Source organism: Panthera onca, chromosome X (genome assembly GCF_046562875.1).
Source record: "Panthera onca isolate mPanOnc1 chromosome X, mPanOnc1 haplotype 2, whole genome shotgun sequence".
NCBI classification, from domain to species: Eukaryota; Metazoa; Chordata; class Mammalia; order Carnivora; family Felidae; genus Panthera; species Panthera onca.
In genome coordinates, this window is record NC_138357.1 from 38,243,996 (window position 1) to 38,259,577 (window position 15,582).

Below are 15,582 nucleotides of genomic sequence, written 5' to 3' on the forward strand. Positions count from 1 at the left end.
TATCCTGTATGCTCAAATAGCAACTTCAGCCAAGGTTGTATTTTGTATTCTAGTTCTGGGAACACAGTGGATCCTCAATAGGTATTAGTTGATTAACTAGATTCTGACTTCACGATTGCTCCAAAGGGCATCTTCTGAATCATTTAGAAAACAGTCATTTGTGGCTTACTGATTTCGTATGCTCTGGTCTTGGTGCAATAACCGGCGGGGGCTCATTGTCGTCTTCTTCTTCTTCCTCTTCTTCGTCTTCTTCTTCGGACACAGGAGGAGCCAAAGGAGGCTCTGACGCTGTTTTTGTACTCTTGTGACAAAAACAAAGTTTAAAGACCAGGTATTAACGCCTCGTTGTTTTTCTTCAGAAATGAGCAAAGGGAAATGAGCTATGAAGAAACCGCACCTTTTACAACTGAACAGAAGAACCATCTACAATTTGGTGATCAGTTCTGCCCACATTCGAAGGTGAATTCAAGCCACGGTTTGAAACATCATGACAAAAAAAATTTTTTTAACATCATGAAATTTTCAAGATCTTGTTATTTTCCACTGGGCTCAGAAACAGTGGGCTAGTCATTTAATATGTGAAAGTTCAATGCTCTTGAAATCAATGAATATATTTTTTAAATGCTATAAAGCCTTCAATTTGTACCGGGCAGCTTGTCAACCTGTTGATTGATATTTTGTCGACCAGAAACAGGCTATGTTGTGCCTGAGGATCAGAGCATGCGTATGGATATGGTATTAATACAGCTCTGCAAATACTCACTAAGTACAAGCAAGCCCAAAAATGTTGCTCCCCTGTTCATCCTCCTGGAAAGAAGCACTCAGAGAGTAACAGACATGGAGAGCTAAGGGATATTCATCAACAGAAATAATTATTCAGTCTTAACCAACAGGTAAATGGTGATTTGCAATGTTAAAAATGGCAATAACACCACCAAAAATAACAACACCTGTAGTATCTAGGATCGGTTCTTGATCATTCATGTTAATGCCGGGTAAAACGTTCCAAAGCAGAATTTTGAAAGAACTGTAGCCATGGTTCTCAAAGTGTTGTCCCCAGGCCAGCCTCATCAGCGTCATCAAGGGACTTGTTAGAAATGCAAACCCTTGGGCTCTATCCACACCAACGAATCATAGATCTGGGAGTGGGGTCTAACAACGTGTTATAACAACCCTTTCAGGTGATTCTGGTTGAGGCTCAAGTTTAAAAATCACTGAACTATGATATAGGTCTGTGCTGTACAAGATGGCAGCCACCAGCTCTCCATGGCTAATGAAGAGTCACAGTGTGGCTAGTCTGAATTGAGATGGGTTGTAAGTATAAAGTATACACCAGATGTTGAATATGTAACATGAAAAAATTGTAAAATATTTCCTTGATGAAAAATATTTCCCTTTATGTTGGTTATAGGTCGACATAGTAATATCTTGAATACATTGAGTTAAATAAAATAGTATTAAAATTAATTTCACCTATTTCTTTTTACTTTTTTTCAAAGTGGCCACTAGAAAATTTAAAGTTACACATATGGCTTTCATAACATTCACTTCTGTTGGAAAGTACTATTACAGATGTCTTTTTATGTTTTGTTTTGTGTGTGTATTTGTTTTTTGTTTATGCCTTTGGGTATGCTGGCTCAAGCTAATCCTAAAAAGAATTTTCATTTCTTGAGGACAAAGCTCCTGAGGTAGATACAGGGAGCCTACTAATGGACTATTACCTCAAAGGACCTCAGCCTACGATGAAAATTCAACATGGATTTTCTACAATCATGTATAAACCAATGGTAAAGTTATAAGGTGTAATCATATATTGGATTGGAGACAGCAAGATTTATCTACTGTGAAAAGGAAGACAACTTAGAATTTATAAGCACTTGAAAGAATATTTGCTTGCCCTGATATGTGGTTTATAGACTGAAATTGATAATGCTTACTTGATATTGGTTTTCTTATTTTTTTTTAAAGTTTTATGTTTATTTTTGAGAGAAAGAGAGAGAGTAAAAGAGAGAAAGAGAGGTATTGGAGGACGGGCACATTCAGAGGGAGACGGAGAATCCGAAGCAGGCTCCGTGCTGTCAGCGCAAAGCCTGATGTGGGGCTCGAACTCACGAACCTGTGCGATTATGACCTGAGCCCAAGTCAGACGTTCAACCAACTGAGCCACCCAGGTGCCCCTGGTTTTCTTATTTATACACCTGTATTTGTTCTTATTCCAGGCAAAATAGCGAGGCTATTACATTGTATTGTGGCTGCATTGAAAGCAACATGTGTTAATGACATTAAGTTTTCAGATAAAAAAAAATCAGTTTCTTCTTATGAAAGACTAACTCTTCAGGGCACTTCAGTGGTCACGGGAAGAAACTGCCTTTAGGTTACTGGTGTCTGCTTTGCTATCACTTTGTTTCAGAAAGTTCTGTTCTATCTTATGCCGGCTGGGATCAAGAATGCACCTAATTACCGTTTGTTGGTAGAAGGAGCAGAACCTGCCTATCAACTGACTACTTTTTATATGGCAAACAAAGTTATTTTATCTGCCGGGCAATATGAACCATGCCTAGGGATAGTAACCTTTATGAGGGCCTAGGAAAATATGAGAAGTCAGAAATAAATCATTGGCTCCAAAATGCTACAAAAACCTCTAAAATCTAAAGTCATTAATGTCTCATTACGTGTCTGTGAAGTGTAACTACATGTCAACTTAGTTACTTAAATTTAGTATATATTTTACAGGAATTGCATTACATTAAAAAACAAATTGTAGGTTAGAGTGTCTTATTTAGCAACAGTTCTTCAGTATTTATGATGATTTCCAATAAATTACGCCTAACCATAACTCTAATGCTACCTGCAATCAACTAATGGTCAAAAGCACTATTTTAAAAAATCACTTGAAAAAGTGTATGGCAAAAAAATTAAATGGGATATGGGAGCCCTTTAATATATTTGATACGATGCATCATGCGGCCTCCATAAGAGAGTGTATATACAACCTGTGAGCACCTAAAAATAATCCCTGTGGCAATAATGGGCCTAGGTCTGGGCTTCTCAGACTGGTACAAAGACCAAGCAGTCCTACTAACCAAGATGTAGGCTTGCACATCTCAACCATCGCTATTTCAGTAAACAAGACGCACCTGCAAAATATCAGTTTCTCAACATTCATTACCATCCTCACTATTCCCGTTTAATATCGGGACACTCTCCATCTCCAAGGATGGACTAAGGGACTATTTGGAAAACCTAAAGTCTTTCATCTTCTTGAAAGTTTGTAAGGGAGGAGGAAGACCCGTATTTCTGTTTATCTGGTACCAAACACTAGGCTGTCATATTGGCTGGTTGGTTGGTTGAGAAGAATGTGCGTCCTTCAGGGGACATTGTCTTTTGCATGATGGATGGGCCAGGGAACATTAGCTACCCAGAACACACCTAGAACACCAGGCATTGGTACGGAGAACTGAAATCAACATAATTTCCTGCCCCTGTGCTAAATAATACCAGGACCAGGCACTGGTCCCTTGTCCAGCCTGTGTAATTAACACTGGGGCGGGGCAGTGTTATTTTTCTTTTCCTGTGGTAAACCAGCATCGAGACAGCATATTTTCCTGTTCTTAACGTTAAACAATACTGAGAGCAAGCAAAAACATCTTCAAGAAATGGTTGTTCTTGAAAGATAAGACTGAAGTATTTTACTTAGTCATAATAACACCTTGCTCACCAAGACTCTCTTCAAGACTCTCGCTTCACCAATCTAAAGCTATTTAACCATAAACACCGCACAATCCTAACCTTATAAGACCTGCTTTAAAATCACATAGCCATGCTCTAAAACCCTACAAATGTTCTCCCCTGACAGCCCCTGTCTAAGACACTGCTAAAGCTCTATAAAGGGAGGGCTCTTACTTGCGGATAAAGTTTAATAAACAGCTTCACTTGATTAACAGGTTTCTCAGGTGGTCTTTTTTGGGAGTCACAGGTATAATGTCGCTATGCTCCTCCTTCTAGGCTGAAAATTACTATGACTGTCTAAACTTGAAAAAAATATATAGATACTCCGGTTTCTCTTCAGATGATGACCAGAGGTGAGGAGGGTAGAGGGACGGGTGAAATAGGCCATGGGGATTCAGGAGTGCACTTGCTGTGATGAGCATCAGGTATTGTACAGGAGTGTTGAATCACTCTATTGCATGCCTGAAACTAACAGTAATTACACTGGTAACTAACTGGAATTTAAATAAAAACTTAAAAATAAGTTTTAAAGAAGCCAAAAAAATATAGATGAACAGCAAGTAAAGAATATTTTTGTCTTATTAAAATTTTGTGGGGCACCTGGGTGGCTTAGTTGGTTAAGCGTCTGACGCTTGAGCTCAGCTCAGGTCACGATCTCAGGTTCATGGGTTCGAGCCCCATGTCGGGCTCCGTGCTGACAGCACAGAGCCTGCTTGGGATTCTGTCTCCGTCTCTCTCCCCCTCCCCCCTTCAAATAGATAAGCTTAAAAAATTTTTTGTGATACACTTCTTTTGCCACACAGTGCAGCAGGGGAGGTAATTCTTTACCTGAGCTGGGTCCTGGAGTCTTTTAGAATTCTGAAGTGTTTGGCCAATCTCTCCAAATGATTACAGGTAGATATGTGCTTTTCCATATAATATCAAGGGTTCATAGATCTTCTGAAGCCCATCCATATGGCCTATAAGTTATAAACCCTGCTCTGAAGAATACACTAGCTAGAGAAGCTACCTTAGGAAACTCTTCTTTCTTTGAGCTTAATTGTTAAAGGTCAAAGGAATTAGAAGTAAGGACCTTAGAGCCTTTAGATAATGCAAAATGTGGTCTTTGGTCACTTTTCCTGCTTGTTTAAGAGGGAGATTTGAGGGTTCCATTCACGATCGACTTGCGAACTCCCCGGGCAATTCTGATACACACTGAAGTGAAAGAACCACTAATCTAGGTGAACAAAATAAACCAGGACTTCAAATCAAAAGCTCAATCTGTGCCAACTACACACCCAGCTTCTCTGGACACAAATCGTGACCTATTCATATTACTGTTGTTACCTTCCGCTCAGAACACCGGTACGGGATTCTAAATGCATTACTTCACTCTCAATAGTACAATAAACATATAACATTTTAAAGTAGCCTTAAATTGAAGAGTAGGTCCCTGAATAATATTTAGTGTTTAATATACTAATATCAAAGAAGCTACCACAAGTGAGCAGTAAAGCAGATGTCACAGGACCATGGGAGGTATTGCTGAATTCAATATTAATTATATAGTCATTAGTTAAAAATATTTAGTGACTACAGCACTGCTTCGATTTTAATTCCCACCCAGGCTAGTAAAGGAGGCCAAAACTGGTGATCAATTTAGGCTGCGTTTATAAGGGGATAGTCCAACCCCATTAAGTCAGATCCTATAGGATAGCTAGGTCTACTTGGGAGGGTTCCTAATGCAAAGAAAAACAAAAAAAAAAAACATAAGCAGTGTCGAGTGCAATCTCCTCCTAGAACCATAAGGAGAGCACAGGGTCCTCTCTACTCCCCATTCCTAAGTAGCTGAGTCCCACTGAAGGGATCCAATCTGAACTCAAGGGTCTAATCCAGTTCATTCAATCAATAGAAACACAACCTTAGTTAAGTAGTTTAATCAAATGTCTCCACCTGGAAGTCCTTCTGGCCCTTCAAACTCAGAACTATCCAACAGGAAACTCAGCATCTTCTCACAAAACTTGCAACTCCCGAACAAGGGTGTCCTTGTCTTTTTGGCCATCCTCATATCATTTTAAGCCTGCTATGAATCTTTGACCTTAACCTATTTTCCAACATCCAGTCAATAACCTAAACATGTCCGGAATTTGAACTTCCTCTCCATTCCTACTGCTACTATCTCAGGCCCTTATTACCACCTAAGGCCTGGATGCTTGTGCTGCTCCCCCAAGTGGTCTCCCTTCCTCCAGCCTCATCTTCTGCCTTTAATTCATTTTGGACATTTGCTGTCAAATAACTCTTAATTGCCTAATTCTCCTGGTCCAAAAAACTCCAAGGGCTTTCCAATGTCTACTAGAAAATGTCAGATTTCTTAGACTAGTATGTAAAGGTCACTATTATCTGGCTCCAACTTAACATTCAAAGCTTAATTCCTATGATTCCCTTTCTTATATCTCAGTCTTCATTCAAACCCACACCTTTTTGTTCCCGTGCCCTCCCGACTACTGTGCCCTTTCCCATGTTTTTTCTTTTGCTTAGAATGCCCCACGTTATCTTCACAGATCCAAATCCCACCTGACCTTCAAGATCTAGCTCAAATGCCACCTTTTATATGAAGCATTTTCCAACTCAGTGTTCAACTAATATGCACCAAGTACCTATTTTGTACCAGGCACTGAGCTTAAGCTCTTAGAGACTAGGGCCTGCTCCCTTTCTCCTCCCCAGCGAAGAGCAAACTCTTTTCTCTGAGTTCTCATAGCAAATGGACATATTTGATGGTATGTAATATGGTTTTAGGAGGTCGGTAACGTTATTATACCCAGTCAAAGCTGAGGAAAGATGGGCTCAGCAAAGCTAAGCCGCTTTCCCAAAGTTGCGCAGCTTGTAAGTGGAGGAGTAAGACTAAAAACACCTAGGTTCAGAGCCTTCATTCTTTTTCTTTCACTGTGGTAAAATACGCATAACATAAAAGTTACCATCGTAGCCATTGTTCAAATGTACAGTTCAGTAGCATTAAGTATATTCACACTGTCGTGCAACCGATCTCCAGAACCCTTTCCATCTTGCAAAAATTTAACCCTTTCTATGGAGTACTCTATACCTCATATAAGGAGAAACATACAGGATTTGTCTTTTCATGACTGGATTATTTCAATTGGCACAATGTCCTCAAGGTTCATCCACGTGGTAGCACGTGTCACAATGTCCTTCCTTTTTAAGGCTGAATAATATACCATGGCGTGGATATACCGCATTTATTTATCCATCATCTGCTGATGGACACGAGAGTGGCTTCTACCTTTTATATATTGTGAATAATGCTGCTGTGAACATGGGTGTATAAAAATCCATTTGAAAACTTGCTTTCAATTCTTTCGGGCATAAGTCCAGAAGTGGGATTGCTGGATCCTATGGTAATTCTGTACTTTTTAATATTTTATTTATTCTTGAGAGAGAGAGAGAAGGAGGGAGGGAGGGAGGGAGGGGCAGAGAGAGGGAGACACAGATTCTGAAGCAGGGTCCAGGCTCTGAGCTGTCAGCACAGAGCCCGACGCAGGGCTAGAACTCACGAACCACAAGATCATGATCTGAGCCAAAGTTGGACACTTAACCGACTGAGCCACCCGGGAACCCCTGGTAATTCTATTTTTAATTTTTGAGGAGCTGCCATGCTATTACATAGCCTTTACTCTTCACCACTAATGACCTCCTGCTGTCATATGTGTTGCTCAGGGTGATATCAAGGAGGCCAGCATCTATCTGTCCTCTATCAAAGGTTCATTACCCATGACTCTTCGAACCAACAGGAAACTGGACCACTGCTAATTATTTCACTCCTAAGGAAGCAAACAAAGCAGGAAATAATTTCTATCAAATATCAAAATAAAATCACACAAAGGGAAGCCTTGTCTAAGATAATGTTCTGTCTAACGCGTATGGGTACGGTTGCAGATACCATATCACTTCCAAGAACTCTGAACTAGGTTACTTATGTTCTAGTCACTTCTCTGATAAAACTGTCTATGTGACTTTGGGCAAAGTCACCTTCGCCACTGCACCTCAGTTTGTTGGAACAGGTGACACTAAAAGGTATAGGGGTATGACCTGAGATGAGTTACTTCACCTCTCTGAACTTCATCTGTAAAACGGAGACAATGGTACAATTTACCTAATTTGGTTGCAAGAAAGGGTAAGTGAATGTCAAATGGTGTGATCCCAGGGGTGCCTGGGTGGCTCCGCCGGTTAAGCGTCCAACTCTTGATCTCGACTCAGGTCACGATCTCACGGTTCATGCGTTCATGCTTCATTCGGGGCTCTGCACTGACAGTGCAGAGCCTGCTTGGGATCTCTCTCTCTCCCTATCTCTCTGCCCCTCCCCTGCTCACGCTCTTTCTCACTCTCAAAATAAATGAAGAAAAAATGTTATTATCCCAGCGCCTGGCACATTGTTAAGTGTTCAGTAAAGAGAAGTCCCTATCATTATGATTACTTGCAAGATTCTATATGTAAGAGAAACATATTTAACTACCTAAAGGTTAAACATCTATGTTCACAGTAGCTTTATTTAGAATAGCCAAAAACTGTAAACAGGCCAGAGATCCTCCAAAGGGTAGACTGTTAAACAGCAGTACACCCATACCATGGAATACTGCTTAGCAATAACAAGGAACAAACTACTGATAACACACAACTTGGATGAATCCTAAGAGCATTATGCTGAGTGAAGAAAGCCAATCCCGAAAGGTCATACGCTGTATTATTTCATTTACACGAAATGTCCACAAAGACAAATCTGTAATACCAGATTAGTGACTGCCTGGGGCTACAGTGGGGGTGGGATGGGGAATAACAGTAAGCAGGCCTAAGGGATCTTAAGAGGTGATGAAAGTATTTTAAAACTGGACTGTGGTGAGGGTAGCGCTCGTATGTAAATTTACCTGGAGTCGTCAAACTGTATACTTAAAAATGGGTTATATATTTTATGTTCTGTACATTTTATATACAAATCCTATATTTTATATTTATATATATAATTATATATTTTATACATTGAAATGATACCTTTTACTTTATATATCGAAATGATACCTCTAAAAAACTGTTTTTTTAATTTTTTTTTAATGTTTATCTATTTTTGAGACAGAGAGAGACAGAGCATGAACGGGGGAGGGTCAGAGAGAGGGAGACACAGAATCCGAAACAGGCTCCAGGCTCCAAGCTGTCAGCACACAGCCCGACGCGGGGCTCAAACCCACGGACCGCGAGATCGTGACCTGAGCCGAAGTCGGCCGCTTAACCGACTGAGCCACCCAGGCACCCCTAAAAAACTGTTTTTTAAAATATTCTATGTCTAAGCTGAATCTGTGCAACAGTAGTCTGTTGGAGTGCCAGAAACACTGAGGACTCTAAACCATTTTCAATTTTTCACTTACCGAAGGATGGGCTGCTATGTATCCGTGTGCACTTTTATCTGAAAAGTAAAGATAAAGATGTCACCTTTATTTCATAAAGACTGCCTCATTTAGAGACCACAGTTAATAAAAAAAAAAAATAATAACCTATGCAGGTTTAACCTTTGACCAGAAGGAGATTCTCCAATTCGGTATTAAATACATGCTATGACAATGACATGATTTTTCTTTTCTGTTTTTAAAGTTTATTTATTTATTTTCATGGGACGCCTGGGTGGCTCAGTCGGTTAAGCATCTGACTTCTGTTCAGGTCATGATCTGACGGCTCTGAGTTTGGGCCCCACATCAGGTTCTCTGCTGTCAGCGTAGTACCTGCTTCACATCCTCTCCCTCTCTTTCTCTGCCCTTCCCCTGCTAACTCACCCTCTCTCTCTCTAAAATCAATCAATCAATCAATCAAATTTATTTGAGAGAGAGAGAGAGAGAGCAAGGGAGGGGCAGAGAGAGAGGGAGAGAGAGGATCCCAAGTAGGCTCCACGCTGTCAGCACAGAGCCTGACGTGGGGCTCGATCCCACAAACTGTGAGATCATGACCTGAGCTGAAACCAAGAGTCAGACGCTTAAGTGACTGAGCCACCCAGGCGCCCCTCACTTTTCTTAAAATAGCTCACACCCCTGCATCCTTACTACTCCATTTTATAGACCTTAATGAAGGCCTCCAGCGAATCTCATCCATATGGAAGAATATTGAGATCACCTACTCCTGATTGGTATGAACCTAGACATCTATATCCAGAATTTCTCCCCCACCTCCTTCTTCCTTATCCTCCTCTCTCCTTCTCCCTCCTCGCTTCCGCCCTCCCTTCCTTCCCTTCGATTTCTCTCCTCCCCACCTCCTCCTACCCTATTCCTTAGTTGCCACACTAGAGCATCCCAAAAATGTCTGGTGAGTTTCACTCAGCTCAGACAAATACTGGAATGATGCATTTTTGGTCTTGGTCACCTGTAGTTCTACAGTGAACCTGGAGGACAGTTCTAGATTTCCTCACATTAAGCATTGCTTGATGTGTCACTAGGATCTCTTAGATATTTTACTCTATGTGGAAGACTAAATACCATGAAAAGCTCTCCTTGATTGCTTTTTTTCTTTTTTTGGTTTTCTCCACTGGAGAACAGCAGTTAAGCAATCTTCTCCATTAAAATCGCCCCATCGAGCAGGTGAATTGCTATATGCCTTAAGTTTGGGCTTTGACATTTGTTATGACCAAATGAGATGCTCCTCCCCTTCCAGGTGTGTCTTTGCACCATTCTTGAAGATATTTCAAGCCTGCCCTATATTTAAATCAATGCTGAGAGGTAGGGACGCTTTACAGCTGGGGCACTGATGATAGGATTCTCTCTCTCTCTCTCTCTTTTTTTTTTTTTTAGACGTTATACAACTTACACAGTAAGTTGTTCTAGGGAGGCAACCCAGATCATCTTCCTCAAAACACCAAAATATTGTTTGGTATATGTTTTTCAGTTGCGTATAGTACAAACTCGAACATCAAAGCTTCAAACAAAGGCTGGGTCTACATGCTAGCAAATGAAGTCAAGATTTGGCAGGAATACGGTCATTTCAATTTCATATAAATAGACAGACATGATTTCCCTTTTTAGGTCTCATTTTGAGGTTGGATCAAAATAACCTGGCAACCATGAAACGTGTGCTGTATCATCATGGTACAATTCAATGAATCTAAAAGATAAAATAAACTTCGAGAGACCACGGTCTGGTCCATACACCTCTTATTTCACGAGCACATCACAGGGCCTGATCCTAAGTGACTAAGTGTCTTCTTCACTGAACAACGTCCCTACTTGAGTTCTACGAACACCCAAGAAAATCTCCTAACATCAACTTCAACTCCCAAGCCATATTTCGATTTGCTTATGTTAAAGTCATTTGAAGAATGAACCAGAACTGACTTCGGACGCCCTCCAGGCATTCTGTTCTAATCCTGAGGCTCTGAGATCAGAATCACCTCTCTCTTTGATACCTCCGATGTACTCTTACCTCCGGATGTAAAGCTCATATATTTCTGGTTGTTGACGGTTTCTTTGGAATCGTAGAATTTGAGAACGTCTAGGACGGCTTGTGGATTCTTCTTCTGTTCCAGCTTTGTTATGTTGGAGGTTTGGAGTAACCGTGCCCACTGCTCAGGAATTCCCTGTGGACAACCAAAGGGAAAGAATGGCAGCTCAGAACATTCAGTAAGCTGCCTTTTCATGTTCCAGTAAAGTTCTTCACCAAGAAGCCCATGCTACCTGTAGGATTACACTTGGGAAACTGAAGTTACACTCTCGATTTAAAGTTAGTAACTTAACAATGCAATCATTCTCTTCTCTAATTAAAACACATAGGTAAAACTAGGATCCAACTTAAAAAGGGTGGGTGGGAGTATGACTGTGATAGAAAAAAAAAAGCGCATGAAAATCACCTCCATATTAATTCTGCTCATCCATGAAATGATGTTTACGGCTTAGCTTATTTTTTCTGGCGACTCAGGGCAGACATAGCAAGACTTCTCTAAATTTGGGCACCGTATAGTATAGTGCAGATCAATGGATTTTGTATGACTGGAATAATATAAGCTCTTTCTGGGCACGTTGGAATCGGAGTTATCTTTCCGAATAAAAGAAAAGCCTCACCCTTGGTTCAGTTTATACTCTGTGATTACAAAATGTAATTTGGGGGAGGGGGTGTCAAGGGCTTTAATACAGAGGGGGACTGAGAGGAGACAAAAATAGAATAGCAGAGGAGCGATAACCACGGAGATGCAAAACGGTAACATTAACGCTGCTTTGGGCGTTCTCCCTGCAGCTTTCTCCTCTCCTCCCTCCGTCCCCTCCTCCCCACTTTGTTCATTGGCCACACAGAACCTGGGGACTGTGACAACCATGGCAAAGCCCTGTGAGAATTTGCAATCGTCTAAAGCATTTAGAGCACAGAGGAAGGGGTATTTGGAAATCTAACCAAGGACAATTGCACCAATTACATGGAAAGGTTAGTTGTGCCTTGAGGATTTTAGCATTCTTTCCTACACATTCAGCCTCCGGATGTCCCCATTTCATAATCGTCTGCCCTCCAAGAGCGACTTGGAGCGAGAGACAGACACATCATTCCTGAAGTGCATCTAGACCCAATTTGTGCGGCTTTGTCCTACGAAGTCTCGGCAAAACAATGTGTGACGTGGGCCTCCAGAGTTTGGGAATGACAACAAAAAAGTGATATAAGCCAAGCAACAACTCTACTGCACACACATGAACCTGCTGCTGCAGTGCTATGACATCTCAAAGAAGCACTTTGATGCAAGCTTCTTTTGGGCCTGTGACGCACCTCTGGGAGCTTCCCTGGGCACATCTGTGAGCCATAGAGATCTGGCTGTAATGGACGTAAATAAAGAAAGAAAAGAAAGTTAAAACAGAATGCGGGACAACTGAGAAGGTGGGAGGAGATGAAACCAATGGGTCTGGATGGGGGAGGGGGGTAATCCCTTCTAAAGTGGGGCGGTTATGAAAATAGAGAGGCATTAACTAAATCAGGGGCAGGACAGATTTAAGAAAACAGAGAAAACGACAATGTTCTACGGAGTGGATGCGTAATTCCACTTTTGGCCAGATGCGTCCTCCATAAATATGCAATAATAAGAATTACCATTAAATGACTGGAGAGATTACCAAAAGGCGGAAACATGACTTCGGGGGTGGGGGAGGGAAGAAGGATGGCATCGTGAAAAGCTTTGACAATAATTTGTAAGTTGTATTTACAACCGGGTGATCACAGGTAGCCAGGGGCCATGTGATGAACTTACAAATTTCAGTTCCCAATTCTGGTTCACCATTTTCAGCTTCGCGTGGGAAGTGTCTGTGTGGCTACGACTGAAAGGGTGGCTACGTGGGGACGCTAGATTCAACTTCATTCCCATCGATGTGACTCTTCTGTACTTTGTAGTTAAAGTCGTGGCCGGTGTCACGAAAACTAGATTAAGGATTTCCCACACAGCCAGACTTGGCCTTTGAGTTCCTTTAGACCAGGGGCAGGGAAACCATTTCATTTCAAACCATATATGAGTAATTGCCATGTTAATGCTACAGCTCTGAAGTCTCACTCCCCACAAAAGAAGACCAGAGAAAAGATAACAGCTTTGTCCAAATAAAGCTATTGTCTCCAGTGCTACAGAAACATGCTTTGACCCAACTGGTTCGATTCGGGACATGGGTCTTTGATTCCTGGCATTTGGGGTTACTCCAAGCACAGTGAAAACGACACTTTTACATGCATTAATCACGCAATTTGATGCTAAAGCCTTAAGCCAAATATTTGAACTCAGGAGCCCATGCATGATCCCAGTTCTGATTCTAAGTGCAATTAATAGCATTTGGTTAATACTATAATGGCCAAAGGAGTTATTAAGTGTTACGAAACCAGGTATGCGTTGCACATAACCACTAGAGCAGACATCACTGGCATGGTCATTACCGTAATTATTAGAATATTTGCAGTTATTATACATTCTCATGGCACTTCTAAACTTTTGTGATAAACAAATGTCTGGAGATCACTAGACAGCAGGAAAACATGCTGCCAATTGCAGAAGATCCTTCAGACAACTGTACTTACCACATGGCTACACTGCTGACACAATTTCTTTTGTCTTTTGTAAGTTGAGATAAACTAGTAGTTCATCAATGAAACCTGACCCTTAAATTTGAATGTCTGCCACAGAGGCACATAATCAGAAAGCCATCTCATTACTCCAAATTGACGTACAAATCCCAAAAGTTAAGACAGCTAATGGAGGCCTAGACGTATGAGCATCAGAAGCAGGAGCACATATCAATGCCTCACCACGTGTACAATAACGACCAGATGTACGACAAGCTGGGGATTGTCCCGTGTAGCCCAGGAGAATGGCAGCATGATACGACAGGCCAAGCATTTATCTTATCATAAGAAATGATCATTTATATCACTCATACCATTTTTCCCTCTGATTGACTTGAAGCGACCGTCACAGGTCGAGAGGTCTGGAAGGGGGAGTTCTAAAGTATTTGGGACAAAAATGGCAATATAAAGGGTAAGGACTTGTAATAGTTCGGTACCCCAAATCTCACCTCCCAACCTAATTTTAATCTCAGGGTCCAAGTGTGTACCCAGGTACACAAGATTACATGGGCCAGCTAGCCGTAGGACAATGACAGGCCCTTGTAAGACAACTGAACGACACAGTTCAACAGATGGCTCAAAATCCAACCTAAGCCACCGCAGTGATCAAATTCAGTAATATGCCCCTCCCCCCTCTGCACGCACACACGTGCGCGCACACACACACGTGCGCACACACACACACACACACACACACACACACACACAATAAGTGAGTGGTACCAGGGCAGATAGGACCCAATTTTAAATGCTACCAACAAAATGATTTTAAAAGCTCTTGATCATTATGGTAGTTTTTCAAGTTAGGAAATGTAAACCATCGGTGAAGATAGTAAAAAAGGGAAGAATTTGGCGTCTTTAAATATGACGGGCGGACAAGCAGTTTTGAAAGATCATCAAGAGGCCAACAGTGCATCAGATACCCAAATTTAGCCAGTGTCTTATCTGTATATTTCAAAAGACTTCTAACAACTGACTGCATCCAAACAGATGCTTTATTTTAAATTGGGCTTGGGGGACCAAGGGGCAGATGTTTTGGTTTGGTTCAATTGCATCGAACAGGTTGTTCACAACTGGAAAGCCTGCCCATCACATAACCCACCCACCCCACCCTCTCTGGTTGGTTCTTTGGGTTCTAACTGACAGCAAAGTGAAGATGTGGTCAGCAAGATGATGGTGACTCACTTTCCTTCATTTCCATTCAGAACCCCAAAAGAACAAAGAAGGAGCTAAAGATAGATCGTATCTTAAGATGTCAAGCAAGTTGGAAAGAGCAGAAGAAATAAAAAAAAAATTGGAAAGGAACCAGAATGTCACATGAGAACAGCAGAGGAGAAAGCTTTCACATCAGACCACAGAAAGGAAGAGAAAAGAAAAACATGGCATGACTGCAATAAAACCTAAGAGCAGTTTAAACAGAAGAAAAGCAACATAGAAAACAAAAAAAGGTCCGAGCTAGAAACATAATGTTCTTAAAATAAAAACAGGGAAGAGTTATTAGACAAAATTTATAGTTTAAGTGCTTTTACTGTTTCGAATGTCAAAAAGTCAGCTTATAAAAATTATTATTATTATTATTATTATTATTAGTGGTGATGGTGGTAGTTGCAGTGGAGTCAGTAAGGTTATATTTCCGAAGTGCAGCTAAGAGAATATCCTCATATACAGTAAAGAACAGCAGCCAGACTCAAACTCAAAGCCATTTGAATAATGTCTCTGACTCCAGTAACGAAATTGGTTAAATCCTACCGGTAT

General features: G+C 41.1%; 1 protein-coding gene across 14 annotated transcripts in view; it reads right to left on the bottom strand.

Moving 5' to 3' along the window:
• PAK3 (p21 (RAC1) activated kinase 3) overlaps positions 1-15,582 on the bottom strand; it is a 249,095-nt gene that overhangs the window by 52,528 nt on the left and 180,985 nt on the right. For 12 of the 14 annotated variants that reach the window (XM_081793298.1, XM_081793299.1, XM_081793300.1 and 9 more), the window contains 4 exons: positions 12,499-12,543; positions 11,176-11,329; positions 9,141-9,178; positions 170-301 (listed from right to left, as the gene is read on the bottom strand). In XM_081793298.1, the coding sequence (XP_081649424.1) occupies positions 170-301; positions 9,141-9,178; positions 11,176-11,329; positions 12,499-12,543 (369 nt within the window). Of the gene's footprint in view, positions 1-169; positions 302-9,140; positions 9,179-11,175; positions 11,330-12,498; positions 12,544-14,141; positions 14,205-15,582 lie in introns of all 14 variants that reach the window. The other 2 variants (XM_081793302.1, XM_081793301.1) reach the window with 2 other exon arrangements.